Here is a 17,639-nt window from a genome sequence, read left to right on the forward strand (position 1 = left end):
ATGGGCTAGAAAGAAGAGCTATCCAAGCCTAGTTGTAGACATGTGGGTTCATGGCAAATAGAATATCTCAAAAACGGCCTGGATAGCAACTATTTTGAATTGCATCTTGCTATTTAGTACACTTTTTTTCCCAGAATTATCACATAGAGAATGGACCTGCGTTTGCACTGTCAGCATCTTTTGGTGTCAAAAATGAAAATGGGATGTGAATTGCCATTGACTTGTGAGTTTAAGGGAATACTATTCATATGCTTTGTTTTGGCATAGCTATCCAAATATATGGACCTTTCTTTACCTCACTTATGTATTTTATTTTTGTACGAATTTTTTGTATTAGGTAGGTGGATGCTGCATTAAATCTGTATTATAGCTGTCCCTTGACTAAGATCTTGCAACAATAGTTGAGCAAGAAAATTAACTCGTTCAGGTAATTTCCAAGACTACTCTAATTGTTCCCCTTTATAGTATGACATGTTGGAACTGTAATATTTTTTACCATATGCTAGTCTTGTCAAAAAGGAGGTGGGCGTGTGTACAGTCCCAAGCAATATTAAGCAAACGGTTGAAGGTTAACATCAGAGACGAGACAGTACATATATATTTCTTTCATATCCATTTTTTATACAGATTGCATGCAGTTTTCTGAAACAACGGTATTTATCCACAATACATCAGAACGTTAACCAGCTGTACCTCCTGCGGTTTGCAGAGAACAAAATCAAAGAGATGCTTAGAGTGCAAACATCAAAGTTCCGTTGCTGAAAGAGATGGATAAACAAAACGAACGGTTGTATTAGGGTTGTATATTGTAAGCATGCACAAAGAGTTCTAAAAATGATAATACTGTTAAATGATATCGATACAGTTAACTATAGGAGGAAAAAAAAGCCTTGCAAATAAATGCACATTTTAAGTGATAGAAAGATAAATGTTACAAACTTAGGATATTAAAAACATGTAAAAGATAAATAACTTAAACTTTAGCGGACAGACAAACCAACTGGTGGACATTACTTTGGCATCCATTCTTTGTAATCATTTGGTTGAAGCGGTAAAAAGAAGAGATAACTGCTTGTACCGTTTTGAACTTTTCTATCGTTTCATGGTGTCTTTCCTAGCTGTTATGTGAAAGTTTTACATATTTTACACAAACTACTTAACAGAGGGGTTTGGGGAAGATGGAGCTCTGTCTGCGTGTGTGTGTGTGTGGGAGGGGGCTCATTAGGCACCATGTCCAGGGCTTACGAACACTATGTTACTGAAAACTGTATACATACAGGGCCGGCGCTACCATATAGGCAAACTAGGCAGCCGCCAAGGGCGCTGAATTCAGGGGGCGCATTTTTTTTTTTTTATTGTTTATAAATTTGGAAATTTATATTTTCCGGGGGGGGGGGGGCGCCAGAATCGAACCTTGCCTAGGGCGCCAGATACTCTGGCCGGGTCTGGCGCCGGACCTGTATACATAGGGCCTACGAACACCATGTTAACGAAAAGTGTATACCCGTGTACCTAGGGCTTACAAGGACCTTCAATTTGGCCATGCCAGTGGTCGAGCCAATATTTGTAATTATATTGTGCTATCGAATTCGGAACGATAGAACATGTCATTGGATGCCATATGTCGTGCCAAGCCACACAAGTTACCACCATACATCGAACTCAAAATTCGATCTCTTATAACATAAAAAGCCCCGTATCTTATTTCTAATGTAATATTCTGCCCGTCTCTGCAAAATTAATTCAAAAAATGAGGCACAAACACTACTTAATATTCTTTGAAATTAATGGAGTATAATTTAGCTATTATCCTATTATCTTTTATTTAAAAGCAGCCGCTACAGCGACACAGTTATTGGGTAGGATAAATTAACTCTGAGTTTACTGATTTAGTCCTTAGTGAAATTAGAAACTGACTTTACAATATTCTGACAGGGTCGTATTACTATCATTAAAAATGGAAGTCTTTTAAAAAATTACTAAATAAGTATTCTTGTTATCAAATAGAATTGACATATGTTGGGATTGTATGTGTTTACGGACTTTAACGTATTTGGACTAGCATTACCATATATTAGATAAAATATATATTTCGATTATTCAATATTTATTTTTTTTAAATTTTGTTTGGGGGGGGGGGAGGGTAAATGAGTAGGCCTAATCAAACGAATAAATGAAAGACTTTATTATGAAAGTATGCACGTAAGTTTAGATGGGTAGGCGTGTAAACATTTGTGCACGGAGAATTGTTGTTTCTGATTTTTGTTTGGGTGGATTGTGAAATGTAGAGGGCCATTGAGCGCAGTGGTTAACACACTCGCTCTGTACGCATGTTAGCACCCCATGGAATGAAATAACTTTTGCAGGAAATGGTAAAAGCAATCCAACATGGACAGGAATTATCACAGATGAAAAATAAGTGTATAATCTCTTAGAGCAGGTAGCAGTTCACCTCCTCACCTTTGATATGGAATGATTTCGATACACTGAATGTACAAAATACTTAACCAAAGGAAACTTCAGTATTAAATACCATGCAAATACATGTATTACAGTGTTGTATACTGTGTTCGATTGGGGCTCAGAGTAGCCGAATGGTATAAGGCACTCGTTTTCGAAACCAATCACACATCACACCTCTGTGAGTTCGAGTTTCGGTTAGACGGACGTGGGCATGTACAAGCACTTGCTAGTAGCTTCTCGGGGGTTGTGGATCTTCTCAGGGTTTTCCGGATTCTTCCTACACAAAATATTCTGCTGCCATGATTAGCCTATCAGGTGTTCAAAAACAGCACTCAACCCTTAAAAAAGATATCTTCTCTCTTATGCACAAGGCAAGTACAAAAATGAACCTCCGGGGTTTTCCGGGTTCTTCCTCCACCATTAATACTGGCCGCCATGTATAGCCTATCGTGCTGAAAAATGGCGTTAAACCCCACAACAACAACAACAACAACAACAAAAATGAACCGGATGCTTCAAGGATTTCTAAATTTGCAAATGATCTTAAGATTCAATGCAAAGTCGAGGTAAATTGGCGTTAATCACCCGTTTTGGGGATGGTACTTCTATCTGGTTATTCTATCTCCGCCATCCGAAACTCGTCATCAACAGAGCTGGTGTATCTACTAATGACCAAACCACTGCAACAGGGCCGTTGTATCTAGTAATGACCAAACCACCTCAACAGGGTCTTTGTAACTACTTTTACCCAAACAGTCTCAAAAGAGCCGTTGTATCTACTAATGGAGTGGAGTGGATCCCATTTTTTAAAACTAGAAAATACAAAAAATGATCCCTATTTCTTAAAACTTGGAGAAAATTGCGATCATAATTTGTAGATAAGACGTCAAAATTGTAATCAACTTTATGAAATTAGCAACTTTTAATAAGAAGTCATATAAGTGGCTACATTTTCTTTCCAAATGACAACATTAGTACACCATAATTAAAGATATTCAAGGAAATTTCGTTAATTGATAATATCATTTACTCCTAGTGTAGGCAGTACATTATTACTTAAATACCAAATAAATAATTTTTTTTAAATGAAATTTGTGTTTTAATTCATCGTTTATTTCCTCTTAAATCTAATCATCATAAATACAGTGTGCATTTAAACGTAAAATGTGTCGATCTACCGTAAGAGCTATATCCGCAAGCGTTTCTCTGAAAACCTAATTAAGTGCCGACCTGTTTTAATAACTGACTTGCAAAAGTATTTGTTGTTGTGTTGCACTGAATTAAAAGCGGCCTCCTCTGTATTATCACGTTAATTATGTATTTTCCATCAAATAAAGGAGGTGGATCAATGAAAAGTTAAAAGGCACGCAAATCATACAAACTTAAAATCTCTTGCACTTGCAAGAATCATACTACCAGAATTTGTTTTGTTTGTTTCTTTGTTTTTGCTAAAAACAATATGAGGTATGAAAATAACATCTGTATAACTGATAAATGCTAGAAACTCTAAATTTTTTGATACAGACCTGAAGTGATCCTTTTGTTGCTAACATGAGTCGTTGGTATCTACGTGCGTACAAACGAGGGAGAGAGCGTGTCGATGTAAGTGTGAGTGCGTTATTTTAAAGGGCATTTCTGATGCCAGTGATGAACATTGGGGTGGGGTGCATATGCAAGGACTTGAATTTGGCCGTATATGATTATCACTACAAGGTAGGCAATCTGCCAATGATATAAAACCGATCAAAATTTGATTTTACCCTTGTTTTATTTTTTCTATTAGGGATGCCAAACGTTTCTCAAGCGTCCAATTAGCTGACGATATTTGGGTCAAAGAGGAAACATTGACTGTGTGCGGCATTTCAGTACGACCAGAAGGCACACAAAGTCAGTCAGACATGCAGCTTTCTTTTCGTTTCTTTCTTTCTATTTCTTAAGTGAATATTGCATGTATAAGGGCGGACAGGCGAAAAGTGTTTGGTTTCATAAGAAACAGAAGTTGTAACATCGACGTGTTTAAACATATACACGTAATTCGCTAACCGTGTGGAAAGTTCTCGGCATAATTGTTGTTGTTGTTATCTTTGTTGTTGCAAACACATCTTTTTCTTTAGGCGCACATGATGTTTTCAGTAAAATGCATTTTCAATCAGTGTTGTGTTCAGCGTTTTTTTTCTTCTCGGATTTCTTGTTCCGTTCTTTGAGCGCGCTGTGTGTGTGTGTGTGTGTGTGTGTGTGTGCGCGCGCGCGTTGGATTTTTAACATAGCTTTAACAATTTTTCAGTCATAGCGATACAATTTCTGCAGCGTGTCAGGTTATTGTAATGTTTAGCGCTGGGGCATTATACCGTAGACATGTAGCATCATATCGCACCCAGCCACAATATCCTGACACCAGGCTGACCAGCCCTAAGACTAACCTGTCAATACTGAACGTCAAGCGAAGCATCTTCTAGTACAATATTTGAGTCTTTGGTATGACTCGTCCAGGTTTCGAACCCGCGACCTCCATCATCCAAGGTGGACGCTCGTTTATTTGCTTAAAGGAATTCCTTTGAAATATGATGATAATTACAGATATTACTTCTGCAAAATTTACACAAGAGGCCTGTATACCTGACTATTACTTTCTACATGTAGGGTATGGCAAGCCTGTGTGAAATATTCTAATTTTGATATTGAAAGAACAGAGGGATGGATATGCATCTAATCTTTCCTTTTCCAGAAAGTACAAACATTGTATTAGGTCAAGACGGCTATTCATTCACAGACAATAACAATATGTTGCGGAGAATTAGTTATTGGTCTGCCCATAAACCTGATCATTGCACGGTAGTCTTTTCTTGGAAATGGCAATAATACATGGAATGATAGAATTATGGATCCAACACGGAGAACTAAAATTTTGTTTGTATAAACTGCACATTGTCACTCTTTTCTCATTTATGATTACCTCTATCCCCAATCCCCTTTTGAAAAGTGTTCCCCCCCCCATGTCTGTCTGCGGTGGATGGATCAAAATTCTCAACTGTTTTGTATATATATATATGTATATATGGTTCTTTTTCAATCAAACCCTGTGCTTAAATTTATTGCCTTGAATGATGCTGGTGTTACGCTCCATTAAAGGACAGATTAAAGCTATAACGGTCGACCCAAACCGTACAAATATCAGAGTAGGCGTCTTCCCTCGCAGGGTCCTAACATAAAAGTAAGGGTCCTAGGGTTAATAGCAATGTAGGTCTAAGTAAATAATACATATTAAAAATGAGGGTTTATCAGAGCCTAAACCTAAAGCCTTATCGGCCCATAGTTTAATCTGGCTTTGTCTAGTATGTATGAACGCGCACGCACGCATGCACAGAGTAGCCCACATTGACTAGTTCTAATCAGACCTGACTAAATGTCCTTTCTTGCTTAATGTATCTCCTATTTCAACGATGTTACTTGCTCTTTATATATTTGATTGGTCTTGACATAGGTGATATGGCGGTGAATCATCACTATTTTGTTTTTAATATGTACGTCGAAATCATGAAAAGTCAGTATTTCTCGCTCTTTTTCTGACAGATAAAACTTTCCACCTCATAAAAGTCTGTTTTTACGTAAGATATATTAGTGCTACTCGATGTACAAGTATCTACTCATATAATAAATTTATCCCTGAATTCTTTTTTTTCTTTTTTTAGTATGAAACAAAGTTAAACTTACGGCTGTTGTTTTGACCCATCGTTCACTGACGTTTGGTTGGCCATCTCGCGTTGTAGCCATAGTTACAATCATGCTTTTCCTTCCAAACAGATGTGAAATATTCTTCACAAATTTCTGCAATTTACTTTCATATGCATTGCATGCATATATTATTTGTACGCAAAGCGGAATTTCAATCAAACTAGAAATTTAAAAGCAACAAGAACTGCAATACCCCCCTAAACAAAACTAGCACTACCCTACCACAATAAATAAATAAATAAATAAAGGAGAAAGAAAGAAACGAATGGAACAAACAACACTAATATAGTTTAAACACGTCACTGAAATACACGTGACAGAAGAGAAACCATGCTTCAACAAAAATGTTGAAGTTGTAAAATTGTCTCTTTCTGGGATATAAAATTTACCAACTAAAAAAATGTCATAATGTGAAATTGTTGAGTTTAGGGGAATTTTAAATAGCCTCTTGCTAAAAGGCAGTTTCATCATATCTTAGTTTTAATCAAAAGTTTCTGTTAGTTAATTTGTTTTGTGCTATTTGTTTCATAAATAAGCACGCCAGGTTAAACCAGCATTCAAGCTAAACGTACCGTATGATAACAACACCTTAATGGTAAGAACAGCACAGGCTTTACGGTAATGCAGTCACCTATCGGTATTGCGATATCGGCCTGTGTTCCGTGCTCTATGAATGAAATTTTACTTCACAACTCACCAATCAGGGGCACAGTGTCTATATTTAGTCAGTGTTGTGTCAAGCTATTTGGACAGTTGGGACGCAAGTGTGGTGTTTAGAAATGGAGTAAGCATGGAACCTCGTAGGACGGTCTTTTTGATTGTTGTTTTAGTGGTTCTGAGTTTTGGAGTTACTGTAGTTGCAGGGAAGAATGGTTTATTAAGTGCCAGGTGCGCAGCAAGATGTTTGACAGAGCATAAAGATGATTTAAGCGGGGTGAGTACATGATTTCATTGCGGCTTTCTTTTATTTGTCGCCTTAGGGCTTGCGGACGGTGAGTGGTGTAATGACCAGGACGGGGTAAACCGCAAGTTTGTTGACAGGCGAAGACTAGTCCGGAATAGAAATTTATTTGATAAAGAAATAAATAGAAATTAGACATTTGCTAATTATGTTCATAAAGAATTTCCAAAATATTAAAACTTTCATAACATTAACAGCGCAGCGTCTGTGAAAATAAAAATTGAACTATGAAATGTTAATGCATTATTTGCATTTTGGACAAGACTGTATGGAATTTACCTTTTAATGATAACAAAGACATGGCTTAAAACAGATCTAAGCATTTGCTAAGTCATCCATCTTTAACAATTTATCATCCGAATATAGGCCTACAGTCCTGCATTATTTTAACGTGTTGGCTCAAGTTATAAAACTATCACAGGTAAAACGAGCCGTCGACATCAAAGCGGAACTTAAAAGTTTGTAAAACGTGTGCTGCAAACCGGGTTTTGATTAAATATACACAAGCGTACATATTTGCGGTTTGGCATTGTTGATTTGTGTGACCTGTTCAAACGGAGTATAACTTTCGATTTGAGTGCACAGGTTTGGAGTGCATTACCTAGAGTGCCACTGTTTACGGTATCACATGTCCAAAAATTCAAATAAAAGTTCCTTGATATCGATCACATCGACTTTTAACCTGCAGACATATACACTGATTCTATGGAAAAAGAAATGTTTTCACACTCATCAGGAAAATTATATTTCAAAATGGGTTCAGCGTTTTTAGTGTACAGTTGGTTAAACGTGCCACGGTTCTTACAGTCGTCATGAAGTCGCTATACTGATGACGGTTGATGTTCGTGGGGGATTGCAATGAAGGAGGATGACAAAACTCTCACAAGAGCTCTTGTATTTGGGGCTTAGAACATAGCACAGGTACATTTTATGTCTTTAATCCACTTTACAAGTACCGCTGGGAGATTTCTATTCAGGAATGTAAAGTACTTAATGACTCGATCCTGGCTGACCTGCATATGTTTAAGTCGATGGTAAGCGTGTCAGGTTTTGCTCATCAGTGTTTTGTTTGCGTCCTTAATGTGTTCTGCAGGATCTATATGCCAGTCCGTCTACCCTTCCACCCATTTTGCTTGTCTGTCCATCTGATTGTACTGCCCAATTTACCTACATCTTAGTTACAACATCTTTTATGCATGCATAATATTTAGACCAAACAAAATAATGTGTTTCCTGTTGCATTGGTTTAAAATTAGGGTTGACAGTTTTGTTGTTGTTAAAACAAATTTAATGTGATTTTTGTTATCATGGTGATGTGGGAAGTACTAGGGTCATCAATGAGTGACAGGGATGGTCAGTGGACTGGAAACATGCACATATTTTTGTCTGGCCTTATAGTACATGTATGTTGTAACGATGTTCCCTCTGTGCAAAAGAGTGTTGGTTGATTAGATTTGGCTGTCATTATGTAGAGGATGACCTCCCTCGATTTTATTGCCCGGTTTGAGTGGATAGATAGAACGTCAACAGAGAACTGAGCGTAACTATTGAGAAGAAATAAGACAATATGAGCCCCCTTTAGACAAGACAATAACAATTTAATCTATGACAAACTAATAGTGTTAGCTTCAATTCAAATTTATGTTTACATAATTTCAATAGCAGTATTCTATTATTGATTCATTTCATCATAACGACCCGTACGGAACGATCATGAATAATTCATGAACTGGCATGAACAGAGAGCTCAGTGGTGAAATGAGCACAATGTCCATGCCTGATTTGCGTCACCTACCGTCACTTTTTGGCTGTCTCCTTTTATCCCATGACTTCCCACCTTCATGTGTATACGTTTGATCTTTCTTGATCCTTCTGTCCTAACAGCTTGATCTCTTATCTGAACTTTCCTGTCTTTCAGACTGTTCCAGTGAACTTCTTCTCTGAATGACAAAATTACCACTGTCTCTATTTGTATCACCTTCTATATGTATATAACATTCCCTCACTTTCCTTACTCAGAAAGCATAAACTTGCTATCCAAACACTGTATAAATTCTGACATAAGGTGACCTTAATGGTAATGGTCATTACAAATTTAGTAAGTAAGGTACAGTCGTCATCTCTATTTACCAATGATCCCCGTAATGTACATCTAAGTCTGACTTAATTTGATAGATGACCACCCTTGCTTCACATCAACTGACCATAAATTGACATGTGAGTGGTGTATATAAACGTACATTCCCATATCTCTCTGCATACGCTACCACTTGACGCCTTAGATATTCAGCCTAGTGAGTTCTACTCAATAAGATACATGCTTTTGATTACTGTTACATAAAATGCACAAACTTCTCACTTACGAGCAATCCCTAACTTACAAGATTCTTTAGGCACTAAAAAAAATCAGATATAAATATGCAATTATCGTTAACTCAAGATAATCATTATCATCTTAACAGACAAAAAGAAATTAATTCATATAACCCTATGAAATCCTACACATCTGAAAATCTGGATTGCATGCAACTAGTCAGTTCTATCGATGAACTAGTAACTATAAAATTAAATAAATAAATTGCTTAAACAACCTAGCATATCAACAGATTTCGATGAAATCGAATAAACGATGCATATTATGGATCCTAGGCATATGAAACACGTTTGCATAAAACAAAACAAACAAAATAGAAAATTGCATGAAAAATTAAAATTGTGTACCTTAATACTGTCCTTTCCAAGAAAATGTGCATCATAACACTAAAGGCCTGTCTTTGCCTGCAAGACAAGCCATCTGGTCCCCTTACTTGTCTTAACAAGGAAGCAGTGGCGTAGTGAGGATATTTGGCGCCCAGGGCAAAACACCCAAATTTGTGCCCCCCCTCCGGCCCCGGCTGCCCGTCGCGCAGTTATATTACCTTGTTTCCAAAGTAAACATAATCATTATCAGTCATAATATAATTATTAAATTATTACAATTTAATTGCTAGCAAAAGTATAGCATAGGCTATAAAACGATATTAGCCTGCTTAGAAAAAATAATATCCAAATAGTTAAGTATGTCAATCGGAGATTGCAAATATACATTACATTACAAGTAGCGTTTTATGAAAGATTTATTTTCCTGGCCTTCACTGCTGAAAACTGATCAATAACATCATCAAAGTCAATTGTTTCTAGTGTCTCTCTCTATACACTGAGCAGTGCTAGATTGCACAAACGGTCTTGTCCCATCGACGCTCGCAAGTATGACAGGATCAGTTTCAACTTGCTGAAGGAGCGTTCGCAGCTTGCTATTGACACAGAAATTGTTAGGAGAATTTTCAAGGCAATGCGTAAATTTGGAAAAACATCGTCACCATATGACACAATAAAAGAAAGAAGATCCAAAGGAGACAATGGTAAGTATCTCTGTTAGCATCCAGCAGCATCTTACAATCGCAAATCTCAGTGCACAGTTCTTCCCCGTCAACATCAGTGGCATAAAAGTTTCCAAAATCTAAGCATTTTGACGGAGGACATGCTGGACATCCAAATCATCACTCCTAAGAAGAGTTTGTGTGTCGAGCAGAAATCCAAATTTTGAATTCAGATCGTTCAACCTAGTGAATTGGGTTGTTGCTTCTTGTTGGAAACGATCTAAAACAGATTTCATGACACGCACAAGCTCTTCCTCTGCTGAAAGACCCGAGCCTTGTGCCAATTCTCCCAGCATTCTTCGCCTTCGTCGGATTCGTCTTTCAACTTCGATCCCCCATTCTGCACACCTTTTCTTGGCATTCTCAATAGCATCTCTGCACAGGTCTTCTCGATTTTTCTTAAATTTATTTTCCAGTGATTCAATATCTAATGCTGCATCTTTGAAGTTCATGGTGGGATCATGTAGCCTTTTCTGAACATGTTCAATTTTTCCGAGAAAGTACTGCCAAAAGTGGAGTAAAGTTATGAAGTTAAAGCTTAGCATGTTTCGCAGTAAAATCTCTGCATCAGTTCTCGTATTGTTGGTCTGGCTGTCATCATCAGATAGCTTTTCAAGCAGCTCCACTAGTTCATCGATTCCTTCATAAATTGCTTTAACAGCTTCTGATCTTGAACTCCATCAAGTTTCACATTCATGTTTAACTGTGATAGAAACTGCATTCTTTAATTGTCCCCATCGAAGAGTTGAACCAGAGAAAAAATTATAAATGGTCTCGATCGTATCAAAAAATGTAATGATAAGAGGTTCATGTTTGGCTGAGTGAACTCCAGCCAAGTTTAAACTATGATTGTCACAATTGACGAACAATGCTCGTGGATTTCTGGCACAAATCCTTTGTTGAAGGCCTGATATATGCGCACTCATCACAGATGCATTATCATAGCATTGAGATCTACAATCAGCAAGAGGTAAATTGTCAGATTCAAGTTGTTCCACCATGACTTTTTCAAGGGTGGCCGCATCTTTGGCATATATTTCAATATAACCCAGGAATGACTCTTTGATGACTACTTTCTTCGTCACAAAATCAACATCAACAAATCGTATGACCTCCGACAATTGTTCCCGATGTCCTAGATCAGGTGTTGAATCAATTAGAATTCCATAATATTTATTCCTTTTGATATCACTCAGTAACTTTTTCCTGAGAGTAGAAGCTAGAAGACATATAAATTCATTTTGGATTTCCGGTGATAGATATGAAACAGATCTTGGATTTTCTCTGGCATGTTGTAGGTGGCTTGCCAAAAGAGGATCGTACTGTGCAATGACTTTGAGCAGAGCTAGAAAGTTCCCAACATTTAATGCTTTGTCATCATTTAGATTTTCCTCATGACCGCGCAATGCCAGGTTTTGAGATGCTAAGAACTTTATGCAAGTAAGCACTCGTTTCAAGACATCTCGCCATCTTTGTTTTTCAGACTGTATTTGATGGCCTATATACCACAGACTAGATACGCGGTATGTGTTCAATTAAATCGTTTAACCAGTAGACCGCCCACACGACTGTAATCCAGTCAACAGCTATATAGCAGACGTTAGCCAAAACAGCATCGTTTGTATTGTGTTACTTAAAATAAGTGTGCATTCCAGTTTCACTAATGGGTTCAATATATAATCCAACAAATCCATCATTGATACTTTGGACCGCTCTGGGCGCCCCTTTGGCGCCCCCCAGCCAGCGGCGCCTGGGGCGAATGCCCCATCTGCCCTCCCCTCGCTATGCCACTGCAAGGAAGAACTACTTTTTAGTTTTCCCCAGAGTCAAACGAGTCTTGCTCCTCTTGCAGGAAAATCTCGACTGAGGAAATTTGCCCAAAGTTGTTACTTTAAATTCAACAGGTGTATGCCTTAAGTTAAACTGACCAATCATAAACAGCCATTCCTAATTATGTCCCCAAGATAATTATCTCTACCATCAGATTTTGACAGCCTAGAATCTGAGAAATATGACACATACCAGCTTCCTTTTGTTAAATGACTATTCCATATGGTGTTCCCATTAAGCAGAGGGGCCCCGACTAGCCGAGTGGTCTAAAGCGCTCACTGTTCTGGATCACTGCCATCTCACCTCTGTCAGTGTGTATTCGAGTCCAAGGTTCGGCTAGCATGGGTACATGGGAAAGCCTGCCAGTAGCTTCTCATGGGTCGGTGGTTCTAACCTGGGTTTTCCAGGGTTCTTCCTCAACCAGTTATACTGGCCGCCATGTATAGCCTATCTTGTGCTGAAAAATGGCGTTAAACCCTAGAACAACAACAACAGCCATTAAGCAGATATGATCAGCATCTTAGTGTTTACTTACCCAGGACAGCTTTGTGCTGCCTGGGTCAATTCTAAGTTAGCTGTAGATGCTGGCCTCTCCCTCACCCATGAAATTTTACAACTGACATGGGAAAAGGTTGAAGTGACCCTTCACATAAAACCTTGCTGGCTTGACTGCAATAAATTCTACTCAAAATTCAACACATTACATATATGGTTTTAATGGACAATGTATTCAATTTTAATGGTCAATGCTTACTCAAAATTCAACACATTACATATATGGTTTAAGGGAATCTCAGCACACTTCTTGTTATATAGTGCAGTATAAAAGTCAGGTTCCAAAATTTAAAAAAAAGAAGAAGAAAATATTGCCCCAAATTTTTTCAAATAGATGAACCTGAACAGATGAATGTTAATATGTAGTCCCACGAGCAGACAAGACAAATGGTATAGATCTCAAAGAGCATTATAAATCATTTAAATAAATTGTTTAAAATAAATATGCAGAGCTGATTTTGGTGGCCACCCAAATTTTCCATAAATTGTGAATACATTAAACATATATTATCTAGACACACTGTCTGAAAAATCAGTAAAATGGATAATGAAATTTTCATGAGATTATCAAGGTGTAGATATTTCAGAAACTTGTCTCAAGTATGCATACACTTATTTATGTGAGAAAATCATTAATAATTTAGTAAAAATGATGAAGTTGTATAGACATTCCTCTTCCACTGGAAGTGAGATAACTTTCAAATTTGAGCAGAAAGAAACATACTGCATTCAAGTTAAGAAAATCTTTTATAGTTGATTTTTTAAAAGTAATGAAATAAATCCTATATTTCAGATCAGTTTGTGGGAAACATTGTCATATTTTAACTTATTTCTTCCCCCATCCATCAGACTTGCATTGAAAGCCTTTTGCATATTGGCTATCAACAAGAAGACAAGGAACTGCTAGTAAGGTTACTGACTTAACAGAAATTTCTGTGCCATTTTTAGAATTGGACATGGGGTCCATGGAATTGGGAATTTTATGCATAAAAATGTCAGTTCGGGAAATTTATAATTTGTTTTTACACTATTAATTTACAAAATAATTGCAAAGAAAATTCTTTAACAGTTAAATAATCCAATAGCGTAGGTCACTGTGACCCTATAAATTCTTGCTCTTACTTACAATATATAATCCAATAGTCGGTGTTACTTTGACCCTTTTCTTATGTCACATGTTTAGGCTTGAATAAACAGTAACACAAGAAAGAGTGAAAACAAGCTTTGATATAATACAATAATTTATTTCCCTGGAAATTTTTTGCAAAAAATGAAAACATGAACTTATGGCTTTATAGAATGAAATCCAAAAATGATCCAAGAACAAAATGTTCTACTGATTTCAAGTTTGAATCCTGATGAAGAATCCAAGATGGGAAATGATGACAATATGCTGCAATCTATAGTGTTAAAGTCTACAGTTCCTTGTAGAAACAAGAATTATTACTCCAGTTTTCGAAATTGAAATAAATTTCTTATAAGAACTGTCTTTGATTAAGAATCTCAGATGAGCACATGTATTTTCTAGAAAAATAGCAGAATTAATCCTTTTGAATCCAAGTAATTTGAAAAAACTCCAAACAGCACAACATACAACTTCTAGTGTAAAAAGCCCAGCTGCAACTGCGAATAATTCTCCAAAACATATATTGTATTCTAAATGTAAACAGAGGGTCATGTGATCATGTTCTGGAAGCTTATAGAAATTAGTATTTGCTAGTGGTCATGTACACCCAGTGTGACCCTGACGAAACCAATAATTTCACTCTAAGAAATAAAAAAATTGTTTACACCTTAAACACGAAGTCCCATCATGACCTCGACAACAACCAATCATTTTAAAATAAAGATAGAACTTGTTTACTTGGTTATTACAAATTTTGAAACAAGGTCAGGATTTAGATCAACACTTGGTGTTTATAAAACAAACAGTCACAGTCAAACTGTTTCCTGAAAAAAGTATTATCTCTAGTGAATAAATTGACATTACAAAAGCATGCAATAAAAAATAATTTTTTAAAAAACTGACAAACATTTAAATTGAATTAAATATATATTAAATCAGATATAATTAAATCAAATATACAAAACACTTCAGATCCCTTGCTGCACTCATATTGTATAATCCAAAAGGCATTAGCCAATGCCTTTTTAAAAAAAATGTAAAGCCCATGTTATACTTGTGATGTATAATCTTATATCCGATGTTATTTTGACTCTTTTGGTTCCTTGCTACACTTGTGTTGCATAATTCAATAGCCATTATTATTTTCTCTTTAGATTCCTTGAACACTGAATTACTTATGATATACAATCCAATAGCACTTAGAATTCTCTGACACTTTAGGTCCTTTGCTGCAATTTGTGATGTATAATCCAACAGCCAGTATTATTTGGACTCATTAGATTCCTTGCTACACTTGTGATGTGTAATCCAATAGCCAGTATTATTTTGACTCATTAGATTCCTTGCTACACTTGTGATATGTAATCCAATAGCCATTATTATTTTGACTCCTTAGATTCCTTGCTACACTGGTGTAATCCAATAGCCAGTATTATTTTGACTCTTTAGATCCCTTGAACACTTAATGACTTACGATGTACAATCCAATAGCACTTGGAATTCTCTGCCACTTTAGGTCCTTTGCTAAAATTGTGATGTGGAATCCAATAACCAATGTTATTTTGTCTCTTTAGGTCCCTTGTTACACTTGCAGTGGGGGGCCCCGAGTGGCCGAGTGGTCTAAAGCGCTCTTCGTTACGGATCACTGCCATCTCACCTCTGTCTGCGGCGGTTCGAGTCTAAGATTCAGCCAATGTGGGTATGTGAGAAAGCTTGCCAGTAGCTTCTCGAGGGTCGGTGGTTCTTTCCGGGGTTTTCCCGGGTTCTTCCTCCACCATTAATACTGGCCACCATGTATAGCCTATCTTGTGCTGAAAAATGGCGTTAAACCCCACAACAACAACAACAACAACAACACTTGCAATGTATAATCCAACATTTATTATGTACTATCCAATAGCGCTTGGATTATTTGGACTTTTTGGATCACTTGCTACAATTGTGATGCATAATATATAGCCAGTGTTATTTTGACTCTTTAGGTCTCTTACTACACTCTTGATGTGTAATCAAATAGCCAATGTTTCTTGGATTCTTCAGATGTTTTGAAAAATTCAGATTGGGGACTTTTTTTAAAACACTCAGATTGGGGGATAAATGGTCATTATTCATCATTGGGAATGGGGCTGAAGTTGAAGCCTTAAAAGAGGCCCAGATGAATCCATTATGAAAGATGCATGTACAAGGATCCATAAGTGTAAACAATCCAGGTAGTTAAGATTCTGCTTTTAAATTATTATGACTATTGCCATAAACTAAAAGAAAGAGGCAAAACCAATAAGTTTTGTAAAACTTAATAATTTAATTATCAAAGTTATAAATGAAAATGCAAGAGGAACTTTCAGTATTATGAAGTGAATTCAAATTAATCCTGAAAAAGTTCTATTTTAGTCCAAAAGAAGGAGAAGCTCTGTATAAATTTCAGAGCCGGAAAGGTACTGGTTCACCAGGAATCATGACATTGTCAAAATGGTGTTATCCAGAACTCCTTTGAATAACTCGAAATAGTTATAAAAATAATATTATAGTCCAATGAGCACTTTCTATTTCAACTGAACTGTCCAAACAAATGTTTTTCCATTCCAATAGTATCAAAGTACAATATAAAAACATGCCTGCAGACCTGATGCTACAACAGGATCAAAGAAATAAGAATGACTCCAACAGAGGAATGAATCTGATTGCTCAGTTCTCTTCTTATGTACACCTATAAGAGCCTGTTATGACTGTATGATGCAGTATACCCCACATGGCAGATCTTACTACTCAGTATACTATTTCAAAATACCTATTCATGTGACCTAACTTGTCCAATAGGAATTAACTTAATTCTTCTAAGAATCACTTGTCCATGTGAAAAAAGATTAATCTCATAACATATTTACTTAATTCTATTATTATTAGTAACTGTGAAGATGTACATAAGCAACCTCACTGGTGATCTTGTGGTAGGAGTGTCTGCCCCGGGCGTGAGAGGTTATGGGTTAGAACCCCAGCTGAGTCATAACAATGATATAAAAATGGTACTAGGCACTCAGCATTAGGAGGTTAGTGTTAGGACTGTTCGGTCTAGTTTCAGGATAAATGTGACTGGGCGGGACATCATGCTACATGCCTGTGGCACGATACTCCATTGCTAAACATCACTGAACTTTCACACTGCTGATATCTTAGTGATATGACTGAAAAAGTGTTAAAGCTATGTTAAAAAACCAAATTACATACATGTACATAAGCATTTATTTATAGATCTTATGCAATTTTATATTCTTTAATATCTTAAAATAGACCCTATGCATGTATGCCAAATCCAGCTGTAAATAATTGCTGAATTTACGGCCATGAATAAAAATTAAACAATTTAGTCACTTATCATGTACCAAGAGTTACACAAAGTTATAGATATATATATAGCAAAACAAACTGAATGTCGTGCTACCCAATATATTTATCAACATCCCCAACCAAAAACCATGTCTCAGATGAAGTCACTGCACTTCAAAATTTGTTCCACTTCCATTTTATGTGTGCTGACAAAACACGCCTGATAAAG

At 36.7% G+C, this 17,639-nt stretch overlaps 1 protein-coding gene across 1 annotated transcript in view; it reads left to right on the forward strand.

The window, feature by feature from the left end:
- Positions 1-6,904: 6,904 nt before the first annotated feature.
- LOC149799453 (anosmin-1-like) overlaps positions 6,905-17,639 on the forward strand; it is a 153,733-nt gene continuing 142,998 nt past the window's right edge. Inside the window, exon 1 of the mRNA XM_089958197.1 lies at positions 6,905-7,129. Coding sequence (XP_089814323.1) covers positions 6,986-7,129 — 144 coding nt within the window. The 5' untranslated portion in view covers positions 6,905-6,985. The remainder of the gene's footprint in view (positions 7,130-17,639) is intronic.

The sequence above is a fragment of the Sinohyriopsis cumingii genome, chromosome 5, assembly GCF_028554795.1.
Source record: "Sinohyriopsis cumingii isolate HCF-2022 chromosome 5, ASM2855479v2, whole genome shotgun sequence".
Classification (NCBI taxonomy): domain Eukaryota; kingdom Metazoa; phylum Mollusca; class Bivalvia; order Unionida; family Unionidae; genus Sinohyriopsis; species Sinohyriopsis cumingii.